The 16102-nt window shown below is 43.5% G+C and overlaps 1 protein-coding gene across 5 annotated transcripts in view; it reads left to right on the top strand.

The window, feature by feature from the left end:
- LOC126281263 (solute carrier family 2, facilitated glucose transporter member 1-like) overlaps positions 1 to 16102 on the top strand; it is a 510926-nt gene that overhangs the window by 474645 nt on the left and 20179 nt on the right. Inside the window, exon 1 of one of the 5 annotated variants that reach the window (XM_049980079.1) lies at positions 3561 to 3658. The exons of the other annotated variants lie outside the window; for them this stretch is intronic. Coding sequence (XP_049836036.1) covers positions 3647 to 3658 — 12 coding nt within the window. The 5' untranslated portion in view covers positions 3561 to 3646. Of the gene's footprint in view, positions 1 to 3560; positions 3659 to 16102 lie in introns of those variants that run through there. 5 annotated transcript variants of the gene reach the window in all.

Here is a 16102-nt window from a genome sequence, read left to right as displayed (position 1 = left end):
TGATTGTGAAATGCAGAGAATATGGATTTAGTGAATAAGAGGTCAGAAGTGTGTTATATTTGATAGTAAGGGAGAATGTAAATATTTAAGGGAGTAGGTTGAATTAAATTTTGAAGTGAAATGGAGCAATCGTTATACAGAATTAAACAGAAACCAAGAGGCATTTGCGGAACATTTGTCAGGCGGTGGGAGGCGTAATCGGGGTAAACGTAAAAGAGCTAGTAATCCAGCTAAACAGGCGATAGAAATAGTAGGAAGCAAATAAAACAACGTGTGTTCAATTTGTAAAGGAAAAATTGCCAGCCGACTTAGCTAAGCTTGACTGGAAAGAGAAGTTGGTCAACGCATTAGATGAATCCAAAATCGGCGGAGAAAAAAAAAATCGGAAAAAATTACTTTGGATCTCAGTTTCTGTCGAGAGGTTAGTTAAATGTGATCCTAGGTATCCCCGGCATTTCTTTTTATAAACGGATGTGTTTCATGTTAATATACGTCGCAACTAAAGTGATCTCTTGCAATAATACTAGAATCTTCTTATATTACTCTCCTCGTTCAAACATGTTTCGGAACATTTTCATCCTCAACAAAGTGGTCTTACGTTAACGAGGCATTATTTTCTAGTTGGTCACGCTCTGTACGACATGGATTAACTGATTACGTAACTTGTCACAGTTAGTATCATCATGCACATGTTCCTCTCATGCAGATGGAGGTACAAAGATAATACACTTGTTACGTCTCGTAACAACACTCACTGAACTTCAGAAACATAATATACATATTCATATGCGGCAGGGATTAAGCTTGTTAGTGCTGTTACGAAAAATAACTTGTGCATTATTTTAAGAAATACAGCAAGCACCCAAGTTTTTATGTATTTTATTTAAGCCAGTAGGCGTTTCGGGCTTTCATCCATTTTCAGCTAGCGTAATGCTTATTACAATTATCAGTAAGTACATCATTAAAACATCAACAGCAGATTGGATTCTGCAGCTGCCTTGTGTCAAATAAAAATGTTGTTTAGCTACTACACTTTGTAGACAGTATAGTGACTTAACTTACAGAATAATGTGATATGTGTTACACTAATTGAATATGAGTGGAACTCCGAAATGCGTATTGGTTTAAATAAAATTACATAAAAATGTGATTGGTTGCTATTTTCCTTAAAATAGTATTAGGTTGGTGCGTAAGTTCGTATCGTTTATTCATAAGTTTGATAAACACAATAGATACACATAACAGAAACTTGAATCATCAAAAATATATTCTCTTTCGCTGTTTACAACTGTCAGCCAATGCTGAGGTAACTGTAGAAATCACGTGGTTTTGAGGCAGAGGACTCCTCCAGCCATGTTCGGAGCGTATTTTCATCGGGAAAAGAAGTTCCTTGTAGGTCGTTGGATAGAGAGCGGAAAATGTGACAGTGTGGAGGCGCAACATCACTTGAATAAGGTGGGCGCGGAGTGACTTCCCATCCCAACTCCTGTGTAGTGTCTTTCGTCAGCATAACAGAATGCGGGCGGGCGTTATCGTGGAGTAGCGTCACTTCACGCAATCTTCCTCATCGTTGTTCTTGGACTGTGTCTGCAAGACGTTGACAATAATTGTGAGCAGTGATGGTTACACCTAGGGGAAGCAGTTCGTAGTACACTATACTGTACCACAGAGGTACAACATTATCTTTTTTGGATGCGAGAAGATCTTTTTACGGGGAGTTATTTAGGCTCAACCACTCCTTTGCTTTCCGTATGTTAGCCTAACGATACCATTTTTGGTTACCAGTAATGATACAGAATGGGAATGGCCGGTGTTGTTCACGAGCCAATTGATGACGAGTAAGCAGGGATGCGCGTAAGCCCGTTGATTTTTGTGATTTTGGCTTAGAACATAGGGTAGCTACACACCAGATCTTTCAACCTTCGCCGTTGCATGCAGATGTTGCACGACGGTGGAACGAGCACAGTTTATTACATGTACAAATTCTCGAGTACACTGATGTGGATCGTGGTGGGTTAATGCGTTTAAACGATCTTCATCAAACCCCGAAGGTCTTCCTGAACGTGGAGAGTCACTAGTATCAAAACGATCCTCCATGAAACGAGAAAACCATTTTCTTGCCGGGTTACGTCCAATGGCGTTATCCCCACACATGGCAAGAATTTTTCTGGTTGCCACCGCTGCTTCAGCCCTCTAATGAACTCAAAAAGAAGAATACTGCGGAAATGTTCCAATTTCTGTACTTGGCATTCCATTTTCTAGAGTCCACAGCTCTATTCACTATGTCCAAATGACAAAAAGACAATATGTCAACTCAAGTAGCAACAGTGAAATACAAATTTAAAAAAAAAATGATAATCGATAAATATACCCGTAGGTAACGGAATACCAACATGCAAAACAAAAACGCTACGAATTTATGCACTAACGTAATATAATCCACAGCCAAAGACCTCAACAGCCAGCAAAGTGGATAATTATTGATAACATGTGTACTTTTTGACACCTCCATCTGCAAGAAAGGAAATTAAGGATGACCACCAGAACAACCACACAAATTATAAAAAAGTATTTATTTATTTCAAGTTTCTGCTACCAGTCACTTTTTATTTTATGTTTAATCTAACATAATGCAACGCGTTTCGAACATGTTTTGTTCATCTTCAAGCGTTTGTACAAATATACATACATATATCGAGAAATGTATGTATGTACAAACGCTTTAAGATGAACAAAACATGTTCGAAACGCGTTGCATTATGTTAGATTAAGCATAAAATAAAGTGACTGGTTGCAGAAACTTGAAATAAATAATTTTCCCACACAGTCACGGTTCACAAACATAGCCATTATGGGAGACGAGATACTGGCAGAAGTAAAGCTTTGAGTACCGGGCGTGAGTCGTGCTTCAGTTGCTCAGATGGTAGAGCACTTGCCCGCGAAAGGCAAAGGTCCCGAGTTTGAGTCTCGGTCGGGTACACAGTTTTAATCTGCCAGGAAGTTTCATAGCCATTATGGCTGAAAATAATTATGACCAAGTTTCTGATCATTTAATGAAAATACTACAAAGCCTAACCAACTGCAATTTAGGGTCTCAATGCAATAAGGCCACATTGGTGGTGGAACAAAAGTTTATATCAGGAAAACAACTGAAGAAGAAAAAGTTCGTTGCATACCCAATTCTCATAATTTGTTCTTCAAATGGTGCAGTTAGGACCAAGAAAAGAATGGAAGATGGTGTACAGAAATAGTTCAGTTTTCCGTGAATTTTGGGACTCCTGAGGGCAGCGACAGTTCACTGGTAGAGGATACACTTTACTGGGAACACTGGCGACCTTGGGGCCGGCACAAAGCCATCGGCTTCCGCTGTTCTCCGGAGGCGGGAAAGCCAGGTTCGGCGTCCCCTCAGCCCCACGTGCACCGCGTCTCGGCGCCGCGTCTCGCGGGCGGCTCTAGGCACGGCGGTGGGCCAGTCTCCCGCAGGCCAATGGGAGCGCGCCACGTCACGCGCGCAGAGGCCGTGCCCCCACATTCCCCCCGCCCCTCCTCCTCCTCCCGCGCACGACCGGATCCCCACTTTATATGTCTGGGGGCTCGCCGCGCGACGCACAGTTCCGAGTGACGGTCTAGTCGGCAAGTAGCAGCCATGTACGTCAAGGTGAGTAAGCGCTCGGCGCAGCTTTGGCGGGTTCCCGCGCGACTGTGGTGCTCTACGGGTCCGGCCACAGATGGCAGCCCTTCTTTTCTCATAAAAAGTGGAATTGTGCACTGAGCACGGACGCGTGTAGCGCAACAAACGGAAGTTTATGTTACTTGGCTAATTTGGGGATCACGAATAAGTTCTCACTGCCCAGAAAAGCCATACGTGTGATGTTTCCAGCTTTAGAGGAAGTAGGGACAATAGTCACTGATATTAACATAATTATTTTTGCTTTACCCAAACATGTTTTAGCACTTTTTGCCCAATCTTCAGTGCGCCCTTGGTGATTTGCTATAAGGACATTAGGCTGTTGCCTAAGGCTTGCTTCTACGCTCAAATTTTGGCGGCTGAATGCTGGAGCCATCATCAGAGGCTGTAAAAGTTTCGGTTGCCGAGTTTGTTTCAGTTAGAGGCTTGGTTTTTCTGTCCAGCCTGTGACTATGTCTCCAACATTAGCAGACAAAACGTGCAGCACAGTAAGATGCCTTGAACGGCTCCCTAAGGAACGTAGAACGAAAGTCATCAAGGGAGCAAATACCGATCGTGAAAGCTGTGTTGTTACTGGGATTTTTTTTTTTTGTTGTTGTTGTTTGTCTGTCTCAAATGAAGCTATCAGTTGTTTTGTGGTAGTAGTTTTATATTTACGTTGCATTTTACAGCTTTTCGTGAGTTCTGATGAAGAATTCATGTTTCCGTTGTTTTAGGCATGTTAAAAAACTCATTTCATTTGTTATCACTTTAGACAACAATAAATGTGATACACCTTTTGTAAATTAATTTTTGTTACAATTAATTATTATTTACATGGTAAAGTCAACTGAAGTAGTAACTGTTCGAAAATTCGCCATATACACAAAATTGCGTATATACAGTAAACTGTTGAACGCTTATGGTGCTACCTCCTCAACCAAAAGACAACCTGCTCGCTTGTAAAGTATAGCAGCGATACTGGGAAGATGAAATTTTTTTAACGAAATGGGTTTTTTTCTTTGTCCTGTAGTCAGTCTTGTGGATTTTTGTGAGAGCACGAATTGGTCATTCTGCATAGTATTTTGTAGAAGTACCATTACAATTTCGTTCGTATTATTTTCAAACACGTTTACCGCAAATCGCCTTCACTGACATCCACGTAGCTAAGCGGGAAAAAAAGTTAGGTAACATATTCAAACACTCCCTTGAAAGGAGGAGAAGGAGATTAGTTAACGTCCCGACTACAACGAGGTCATTAGAGACGGAGCACAAGCTTGCGTTAGGGAAGGATGGAGAAGGAAAGCCGCCATGCCCTTTCGAAGGAACCATCCCGGCATTTGCCTTAAGCGATTTACGGAAATCACAAATAACCTAAATCAGGACGCGGGTTTGAAGCGGGAATGCGAGTCCAGTGTGCTATCCACTGCACTTCCCCACTCGGTGCCGTTGAAAGGAACAATCTGATGGTGTTCAGCACGCAATCATTGAACGCTTCTACCAAGTATCACTAGTGTTAAAAGTTGTGAGGCCGCAAATTTTCTGTTTTCCGGAAAGAAGCCATATCGCTGCAGAGCTTTTTGCTTTGTTACGACGGCGCCCGTAACAGTATTAGCTTCTGATCCTCTGACACAGGCGTCGCTTTTACGGTAATGCGATTTGGCTTGCTTTTCTCGCTACGCGTCTTTGGGTCTAAATGACTGACGCATTACCAAGGAAAACACAGATGTCCAAAACATTCTTAGGAGAATAAATCTGAACTTTCTGTGTTTACTCGGTCATCTCATAACATTTTTTTGCATACATTTCTACCTCGATCTCAGCAATAAAAACAGTAATAAAATGACCTTCGGTAATTCAGTAAACATGGAACCTGTGAGCAAACCGCAATCATGCTTTTTACACTATAAAAAATCAGATTTAGTGTTCATCGCTAATCCCACCATCTTTGTAAAGATATATTAAGTTCTCGTTAAGAGACAGGATTCATCTATGAAATTATTCACGTAAGCGGGCACGTCGTCAAGGTAAAAAGACACTCTGTCGGCGTACTCTTACTGCATTTCGGTATTCTTGCTGGCCGCTGAGCGGATACATCGCTTCACAAGAATGCTGGGATGATTCCTTCAACAAGGTGCAGGGTGGTTTCTTTCTCTTCATTGGTCTAACTGCGGCAGTGTTCCTTAACGACCTCTGCGATGACGAGACACCTACTACATCCACTCGTCGTCCTCTCAGCACTTCCGCTTATGCTATGTCCCTAGGAATTCGTTGCAAACCGTTGTATGTCATGTTTCATCTGGGTTTATGAGAGTTCTAACTAATCATTTGTTCACCGGGATCTTTAAACATGAGCTATAATTTCACCTCAAGGCGAGTGCTCCCGGATGCTGTCTTCCGGTTCCAAGACTGCACGCTCGCCGCCTGTGGGCTCTATTTCAGTCGTGCGCTTTTCTTCACGGATCACTACATCCGCCGGACAAGTATATAATGGAATACAATTTGTTAGATAAAAGCGGGCCTAGTATATTTTTAGATGTGGCCGTAACTTGGAGCAGCACGTCTTCAAAACGAGCGAAGGACAGCATACCGATAGATTACTAAAGTCGGCGTAAATTCCTAGAAGATACGCAGTGAATTGTGCTTCGACAGATAACGTGGAAGCCCAGTCGCAATAAGGATTACTCACGTTGTTTAGAGGTCGGAGATGTGGCCGCTGGCCAACTAGCATAGACTGAAAACTGTACACACACAAACACACACACACACACACACACACACACACACACACACACACACACACACACACACAGAGAGAGAGAGAGAGAGAGAGAGAGAGAGAGAGAGAGAGAGAGAGAGAGAGAGAGAGAGACAGAGAGAGAGAGAGAGAGAGGAACAGAAACAACACCGTACCATTCCGTTGTTCAGACTGTTCATCGCTCGGACTATTCATACTTACTTCCTATATCTCAAGCTTCCAGCACTCGTCAGGGAAAGCAACCGCGCAACATGACTCGAATTATCGTTCTCTTGGTGGCGATTGGCGTTCTGAGCGCTCAAAAAACACATTCGACTAATTTCTGGCGATTTCTACGAGGTATAGATTGTTAATTTTGTGCCGTTAATTTACATTATCTGTAATGCTGTGCATACTGGATCTAATGTGTAAAATAAAGTAGATCGTTCGATGGTATCCCAGATATTTCACAATATCGGTGGACAAATAGTGTGGTAAAATTGTGTTATCTGTTGGCAATTCACTTACAAAAGTCTGTACCCAGCACCATCAAATACTGTCATTGTGAAAGATGTCACCATTTGTACTATAAATAATGTTCATGGAAATATAGTGATGAGAGTTATTTCTAGTTTTTGACTGATTCACTTCGGCCATATGAATCCAGCTGTCACCTTAAAATACATCCCATACCGTTAGACAGTCACCAAAAGCGTCACTGCTAGAAAACTAAAACTCATAGCAAGATAGGGATATATGGAATACGCGGGCAGTTCGTACTAAGGGAACACTGTTTATCAAATCATGTAGTGTCCAACTCAACGGCCTTGCCGCAGTGGGTACACCGGTTCCCGTGAGATCACCGAAGTTAAGCGCTGTCGGGCGTGGTCGGCACTTGGATGGGTGACCATCCATGCCGCCATGCGCTGTTGCCATTTTTCGGGGTGCACTCAGCCTCGTGATGCCAATTGAGGAGTTACTCGACCGAATAGCAGCGACTTCGGTGAAGAATACCATCATAACGACCGGGAGAGTGGTGTGCTAACCCCACGCCCCTCCTATCCGCATCCTCAACTGAGGATGACACGGCGGTCGGATGGTGCTGGTAGGCCACTCGTGGCCTGAAGACGGAGTGCTAGTGTCCAACGACTCTTTGTTCACTCAAGGGGACGAGCTCCGATGTCAACTTGCTGTTAAGAAAAGTCATTATGATTGTCTTCTTCCATATTCCGTTATCTCTAATTATTTACCCTACTTTGATTGTTGACAGAGCCAGCCTTCTGCATGCATACCGCTAACCCTCGCTACCTCAGTACAATTACGAAAGTAGGAAATTCTTCTCATTTATCGTTGTCCGCTCCATCGTCTTAAATTACCGAGCTGGATGGCTCATTAGTTAACATACCGGACTCGTCAATGTTTTTCTTGTACTGGCTCTTCATATGTTTGTTGAGCTCTTCCGCCAATCAACTCCAAGAAGCTTTCCGGCATAGTCAGTCATTTTTTTTCATGATATGATCCCAGGAAGGGAGCAATACTCGAGGATATGTTATTGTCTTGTAAAGTAGTTCTTTTGTAACAAACTGCAAGGCATGTACAAAGAAAGAGATAGTGAACAAGAGATGATTTTGGGGGACATGGGACACCACATTGGTTACTTGCTCTGAACAGTGTACAGTATTGTGCAGTTATTGTTGATTTTAATGTAGGACTTAATTTTTGGTCATCTGTCGTCTCTCTCATGGTTTATCCGCCCGTCATGCGTTATTTTGCGTCCAAGGTAGCGGAATTCCTTCGCTATTACGTGGTTCCCAATTTCGATGTTAACCTTGTCTCTTACGTCATTTCTGCTGATCCTCAGTACGAAATTCTCTCTTTTACTCGCAATCCATCTTCTGCGCCCACCTGACTGTCAATTCCATTGAACAAGTCCTGAAATTCTTGCTCGCTTTCAGAGAGAATAGGGATGTCGGGGACAGCTGATGTCGCTTGTGTACCTAATCGGTCTTACCTCGGCCTTTGGAAGTTCCTGTCATTGTCGGAAGTGGGTTACTAGGTTCGGGCGATGCGATCTACGTGGATTGACGGGATGGCCGTGAGCAGGGTCTGAGCTGACGACGTTGAAGGTCGCACGTAGAGTGGAATCAGTGTCGCGTGAGTACGCATTGGCAATCGAGAACGAAGTGTGTAGCTCACCACTGGTGACGAATTGGGGTCGAGGCGTTAGCGACCAGTCGCCGGTCGGTTAAGAGCGGTTAAGACGTACAAACGGTTGCAATGCGCATGCGCGTAAGCCTACGTTTCAAGCCCCGCTGTTCAATTTCATCTGCCAGTGCTGAACGTCCAATTGACACGCCCTTCCGTGTTGTACAATAAATGTCGGGAGAACAGGTCGTGACTGTTCATGAAGTTGTATCTTACAGTGATACCGTAATGCCTCGCTTTAAACATAGTGGCTGTCGCAAATTAACATTTTTACTCATTTATTGCAGCTGAACACCAAAACTGAAGTTTCGCTACCTATTGCAGATTGTATAACACCAATTGTAATTGCAGGTATATTAAATCTTTCACTCTTACAAGCATTATTCTTTGTTGAATGAGTTTTCTACAGCCAGAATAATCTATCGTAAGAAACCACCACTGTTCCCTTGAAACTAAATGTCAGGTTTATGTTGCTTTGAGTACATTTTACGAGGGCCTGCTGGAAAGCAATGCCTCCGAAATTTTTTCTTCGTGGCTACGCATTTGCCGCTCTCTGCCGCTACAGGTCTCCGAATTGTAGCTTGTGACATGGCAGTGTGTTCTGCCAGCAAGACGTTGCCAGACCACACATGAGCGCTGCGACAGCTGCAACGATTCGGCGCCTTTGAGTTCCTTAGTCTCATCCGACTTTCATGTGTTTCGAAAACGTAACGATCTCCTTGGGGGACTTCACTTTGATCTTAATGAAGTGGTGCAAGCAGAGGTGAGGTTGTGGTTCCGTCAACAAAGTCAAACACACTTCAGTGACGGTATCAACAAACTGGTCTCTCGTTCGGATAAATGTTTTTGAGAAACAAATCTGTAGACACGAAGAATAAAAATGTAGAATCTTAACAGCGTATTTTGTTATTTAGAAAGCGTTAAGAATTTTCACATAAAAAGTTCGGAGGTATTACTTTTCAGCACATCCTCATATATATTGAATATGATTGTGTCACCCATAATCTATACTAAGCTATTAAATAAGCGCTAAGTATAACAACTCACTATAACTGTACATCTTATTACTACCATGAGAGTCCTAATGATTCATTCTGGCCAATCTCACATTATGGAGTGGGCAGGAAGTCCTTGTGACACGAAGTGGTTGTCATTCTCTGAGCGAGAGATGACCACCCTTTCATTAGGGAAGTTTCCTGGCATCATTAGTGGGTCCGCAGCCTCAGAGTGGCGTCGTGCCAGCAGGCAACATCGCATCCACACCAGACTCATCGGGAGAGATTTAATTTCTCCTGGAATGTCCCGGTAGAACACGGCACCCGACGTCCGGCGTCGCCCCATCAGTTAAACCCACAAAAATACTCTTCTGTCACTGGTTGTTTCCTCACTCTCCTTCCATAGACTCTTCACTACACGCTTCTAGACCACATCTTGATCTCTATCTTGTAATAACGCAAAGCGATGTTTCTCCATTTGCCCTGGAACTTGATGAGTTGTTTTGACTGCTACTGACTTAAGTTCCTTCATCGAGGCTTCCTGTATTTTTGGACAACGTGGTTGTGGAGTGACAGCGATTAATATAAATTAACTTAGTATTAAGACTGCTTTCTTAATACTAAGTTTCTTGTATTTTGATATTCATCTACTGTAACTTCGGATATACAGGGTGGCGCACGAAATGTGTTACCATTTTGTTTTTGAATATAAACGAACTTATTGTACCCTTTGTCTTTGAAGAAACTGTAAATGATAAGAGCTACCGAGTGATAGGGTGTACATGGTCCGAGCAGTGCCTTGAGTGAAGCCATGTTGGCTGTTTGTGTGGAGGCGCAGAGGATCGTTGATCAATTCTAACTGATCTGTCAGCAAAAGAGCTTACAGTAGAGACCATGAAGACACGAAAAGAGTGGTGTATGATCACGTTACTGAGTACGTCGTTTCGCAAAGCAGAAGTGTCCGTAAAAAGTAAAGATTTGGCAGGGATGCGTGTGTCGAGTATGAGCCCAACAGATGTGTGGATTTAGCAGTAACCAGCGAAATCTGATTCCAGCAGTCAATGACAGATTTTTCATTTGTATTACTAATTATAGATGTCCAATTCGAAGGTAGGCACCTAGTCAGAGAACTGTAGATGCCACAATGGGCCACTATTCTCCATCGTCTGATTTGATAAGGTCTACACTAAAGTGCTGCAGACCACATGATTGATGTACTGAAATCAAACAGGAAATTAGGGCTGCAGTAACTGGACAATAATTTCCCTGGTGCCACCTCCAATTCCAGAACGGCTGCCACAAAAACAGATGCACTGCGACGTAACTTTTCTGTACAAGAGGACTGCTTCTACTCAGCAAGAGCCACGGCAGACTCGCTTTAGTGTCTGTTAACAGAACGTGCCCTGGCCTGCACACAGCTCACTCAGAAGCTAAACACGGCGACGGGCGAACGCAAAACCAGTCTTTCAGCCAGTGTGACACGTGCCTATGTTTCTACTAACTGAAGGGCGACCACGTTTCTGCTCTCGTTCTGACTGGAAAGTTAGTCATTTGAGGTGGAAGAATGGTTTATACTCGACGAACTAAGGTATTTTGACATTTGCCGAATCTTGTATTTGTTAGTTTACCAACCACCGTTACGATGTAGCGAAACGGGGATGATCATGGATCGCACCTAATGAATGGATGAATGGTGCGGCTGTAGTGAATGGATGACCACCTGTTGACAGCAGCGTCGTTTCTATAATGGATCATCAGCTCAGCCAAAACGCTTGTCACATTACCACCAAACACTGTACCAGCAGAAACTGCTTTTGGTACCACTGCAATACTGTCTGTACTTCCACTTAGTTTCTTCCAAGAGTAATATTGGAAGACTGATTTTGAGTGGAAACCATTGCTCTCCAAGGCTGTGACCAGAGATATATTCTCAGTTACGCCGTGTGAGAGGAGACAGAGCTGAGACTGGTTATTAGTTTGACACGGTAACTTTTATATTAAGAACTTAGTACTGTGAGCCTACCATAGCTGGTGACTGATCTTTCCCAGGCGAAGTTTCAGGACAACATCAGCACGAAAATCTCGTGATATTTAATGTCGGGTTTCGAAGCCAGCGTAGCCATTGTTCCTTCAGTTACTTTCTACTTGTTCTTGCAGGGATGATTACAATCCTTCCATAAAGTAAAAGTAATAGACGACAGCGGTTATTAAACGCAGGTTCTCTATGCGGAACTTACACATGATAATCCTTCAGCCTCATAGGTGGTCGTCGTGTGCCGAGCAATGGAGACAAGAAATGACATAATTCGCTAAACTGAGGAACGATGGTATCTCTATGAAGGAAGTAGTCCACAATACACTTATGGTAACCACTCCTATTATTGCTTGTTCATTTGAAACCCATGTTACGAAACTGGAAGACCTAAGTGACTGTAGTAATTGCAAGAGTAGTTGGGAGGTTTTTAAGAATTGTTTCCTTTTGAGTGACACTTAATTTACGGCTTGTGATGATTGGCTGACATGTCATGAAATCCAAGATTGTCCTAATTTTCAGAGCATGAAACTGTGTGATTTTTTGACAGATGCTTTACTCAGCTTAGGCCTGACTTCTGACACAGCGATCGATGCAGTCACGCAGACCTTATAAAAATCTACGTAATATTGGTTCTGCCTATGTTCTGCGCATGCGAGTAATGTGTACCGTGACGTGTGAAGGTCATATGTCGTCTTCTGTGGAGAAATTGGGGTTTCTGATGCTAATGTATTTGAGAGATTTCTCAAAATGGCTCTGAGCACTATGGGACTCAACTTCTGAGGTCACCAGTCCCCTAGAACTTAGAACTACTTAAACCTAACTAACCGAAGGACATCGCACACATCCATGCCCGAGGCAGGATTCGAACCTGCGATCGTAGCGGTCGCGCGGTTCCGGACCGTAGCGCCTAGAACCGCTCTGCCACCCCGGCCGGCGATAGATTTCTCACAGAATATGATGGGTATTGGCTTAGTGGTTTGGTACATACAAAGTTACAATGAGGGTTATCTTATGTTCGTAATCTGAAACGCAGACGTAATTGAAGAGTGTTGATTATTTTCAGACGAGTGTCGACGGCCCTTAAAGGTACTTCCAAATCACATAGCATGGCTGGTGGCTGGACAATGGTTCTTCATTTTTCAGTGTTTGCGTCGCCGTTTAGTACGTCAGCCGTAAAGATTGGATACAGCTAGCGGAACGTACTTACTATCGCTTACTTCGATTACAACAGACGATCTCAAACTGAATTACGTCGTTTATTTGAATTAATGGTATCTGTTCCTTCGAAAGAACAGACACCACGCAGATCCCGCAGCTGTGAAACACTATATGTGTATGTAAATTGAAGGGGGATCACTGCTATCAGCTACGTTCAAATAATTGATAAGCCTGGCGTGGCAATGAATCCACTTTCTTCACTGCGAATGCACAGATACGCCCGACCTCCTGCGGGAATCTCTAAGTAGCGAACAGGAGTATAATGGACAGTCTATACTTATATGGATATGGGACACAATGGGTAGAGACACTACGAATGCTGTGTGTGGACATATAAGGTGAGAATGTGGGTCTCGCAGAAGGCGTGCGCGAGATAGGTCGCACTATCCTCTGTGTCCTCGGTGGCATAGATGGATAGAGCGTCCCCGTCAGCAGCTGAAGGTATTAATATATAATTCTAATTTCGTTATAATGTGCAGGGACTGTGGATAGATGGTGCTCGGTGGGAGTGTGGATCGGCCGTGAGGCATACCGCGTTAGTCCGCGCAGTTGATATAACGCGGTGTCCCGGATGGCGCAGTGGTTACCATACCTGCCTAGTAAGCAGGAGATCCCGGGCTCGAATCCCGGTCCGGTACACATTTTCGCTAGTCGGTAATTCCGTTTAACGTTCCGTTGCAGCTGACAGCAGTGATCCCCCTTCAATTTACCTATGAATTATACCAAGTGAATGCTTGCGGCTGGTGGTCAATGAAAAATTCCTGACATTTAATTGTTTTACTTACAAATTTTCAAACATTTCCTCCTTGTGTTTTCTATTCTACATGTCGTTGACGTGCCAAATAGCATAATAAAAGTGGTGTTAACTGTTGGATCACGTATCGCCGTCAGTGCAGAGGGAGCAGTATCCTCCAGCTCGCTTGAATAGGTCGACTGTTTAGACGAAGCGTACCACGGCTTCTGAAGGACGAGTGTTGTAGACCCCAGGCCACGATTGGTACTGTGATTGCTACTCTAATGAAAAAGCGTTCCTCCTCCAGACTGCATCGTTTATGCAGAAAATATGTCTCAGTGCTCCTCTCTGGTCGAACTTGGTATAATGGGCCACGTAAGTCTTGACATGGAGGTATCGTTCCGATTAACAGCAACATTCATGAACAACCAACCCAATGCTGAATGGGAAGGAACACCATATCTCTAGTTACGCCCATAATGCACGTCGTATTCCCGCTTGTTGACTACACACGACATGACGATCAAACATGGTTATGGCCTCGTGACCAAATACAGAATGCACACCAGAAATAGCCATTGTCTGCCACATATATAGAGGGGAGATTGCTCTGGAGGGACGTACTCGTGTTTGAGATTGTGTTGTTGACGCCGAGAAGTCCATTTCGACAGTTGTGAGTGGTCCACGGCATGATTCTTCAGTTGGGAATGCAGGCTGGGTAGCCTACCCAACGCTAGTGCGGGTACCCGGCCGGTGGGTGGTCACGTCTACGGATCCGGGTTGTCACAGACCACGACAAACAAATGAGCTCTGATAGTATAAGCATACACAGCAGACGTCAGCATCGCCGGCCAGCGTGCGAAGTCCGACAGGGCAGTGCGTCACGGTGTCAGACCCGTCGTACCCCACACAGAGGCCAACCAGTTCCAACCGGAAAGCTGTCGTGTCCAACTGCAGAATGAGCGATTACTTTCACGAGACGTTTGGAAGGACACACTGTCACGTTGCACGAGTGCTGTGCCACAAGGAAGGAGGTTCAGTGTTTAACGTCCCGCCGACGACGTAAACAGAGACGGAACACAATCTCGGAATAGAGAAAAATGGGGAAGGAAATCAGCCACACCCTTTCGAAAGAATCATCCCGGAATTTGCCGTAAACTATTTAAGGAAATCACGGAAAAGTTAATTTGAACCTCTATCCTCGCTAATACTGGTGAAGTGTGCTACCACTGCGCCACCTCCCTCGGTCGGAACAGCTAGTGGCATACATTATGGAAACTTTTTGTGTTTGTATCTGTGAAAGATTTTTGGTGTAGTTACTCACCTAGTTAAGTATCTGACTAGGTCTCCAACGGTGCTGTATTCGACTCCCATTCAATCACAGCTCTTTCCGTGTCTCTTAACCGTGACTGAACGTCCAAACGTAACAGGTATTCTGAGTTAGTTCTCCAGTGGGTGAAAGGAGGCAGATAGATCACTACCAACAGGATTATAATACTCAAATCAATGTTTTATAAACCGATATTCTACTTGATGAATTCCTTGCTTCATTTGCGATTGTAGCATGTAGCCAAAGATGTCGTTCTACAGCTGTTTAAAAAATTTGGAACTCCAACATTAGAAGGTGAAGGAAAGGTCTTCATTTGTTCATTTGTGGTTTTTCATCAGTCTTTTGACTAGTTTGATCCTTTGCAGCTCTGAACTATTCTCTGTGTATTTACAACATTCATGTCTCTCCTGTAAACTATTTTTACATTTCTATTCTTTGTCTCCATGCAATTTTTTCTCTTGCTCGTTCTCATTTCTCTTCCGAATTATTTCTCGAAGCTTTCGGGTATATTCCAGTAACCATTTCCTTCTGTTACTGAGGGCTCTCCAAATACCTACTTCTCCATAGACTTTGTTCCTCGTAGACTTACTTCGCTATAGACTATGTAGCCAAATTAAGATACAAGTAACAGGAGAAAACAGTTTCACAGAGCACTGAAAGACCTTAATCGAAACAAGGCACCTAGAGTGGACCACATTCCCTCAGAACTACTGATATCCTTCGGAGAGCCAGCCATAACAAAACTACTCCACCTGGTGCACAAGATGTATGAAATGGCGAAATACTCTGACTTCAACACGAATGTAATAATTCAAATTCCAAACAAAGCACGTGATAGCTGTAAATATTAACGAACAATCAGTTTAGTAAGTCACGATTGCGAAGTATTAACGCGAATTTTTTTCAGAAGAATGGAAAAACCGGTACAAGCCGACCTCGGGAAGGGATTCCGGAGAAATGTAGGATCAAGCGAAGCAATAACGACTTTACGACTAGCCTTAGAAGATAAGCTAAGGAAAATGAAGATAGCAGGGATAAAATACAGAGAGTGAAAGATTATACACAAAACTTGCGCAGGAACAAGACGTCAATTGCAACAGTCGTAGGGAATGAAAGGTTCAGAAAGTATTGAGACAGAGTTGTAGCTTATCGCCCATATTTTTCAATCTGTACTTTAAGCAT

This window comes from Schistocerca gregaria, chromosome 7, assembly GCF_023897955.1.
Source record: "Schistocerca gregaria isolate iqSchGreg1 chromosome 7, iqSchGreg1.2, whole genome shotgun sequence".
NCBI lineage: Eukaryota > Metazoa > Arthropoda > Insecta > Orthoptera > Acrididae > Schistocerca > Schistocerca gregaria.
Note: the sequence above shows the minus strand (reverse complement) of the source record. Positions and strands in the feature narration are given on the sequence as shown.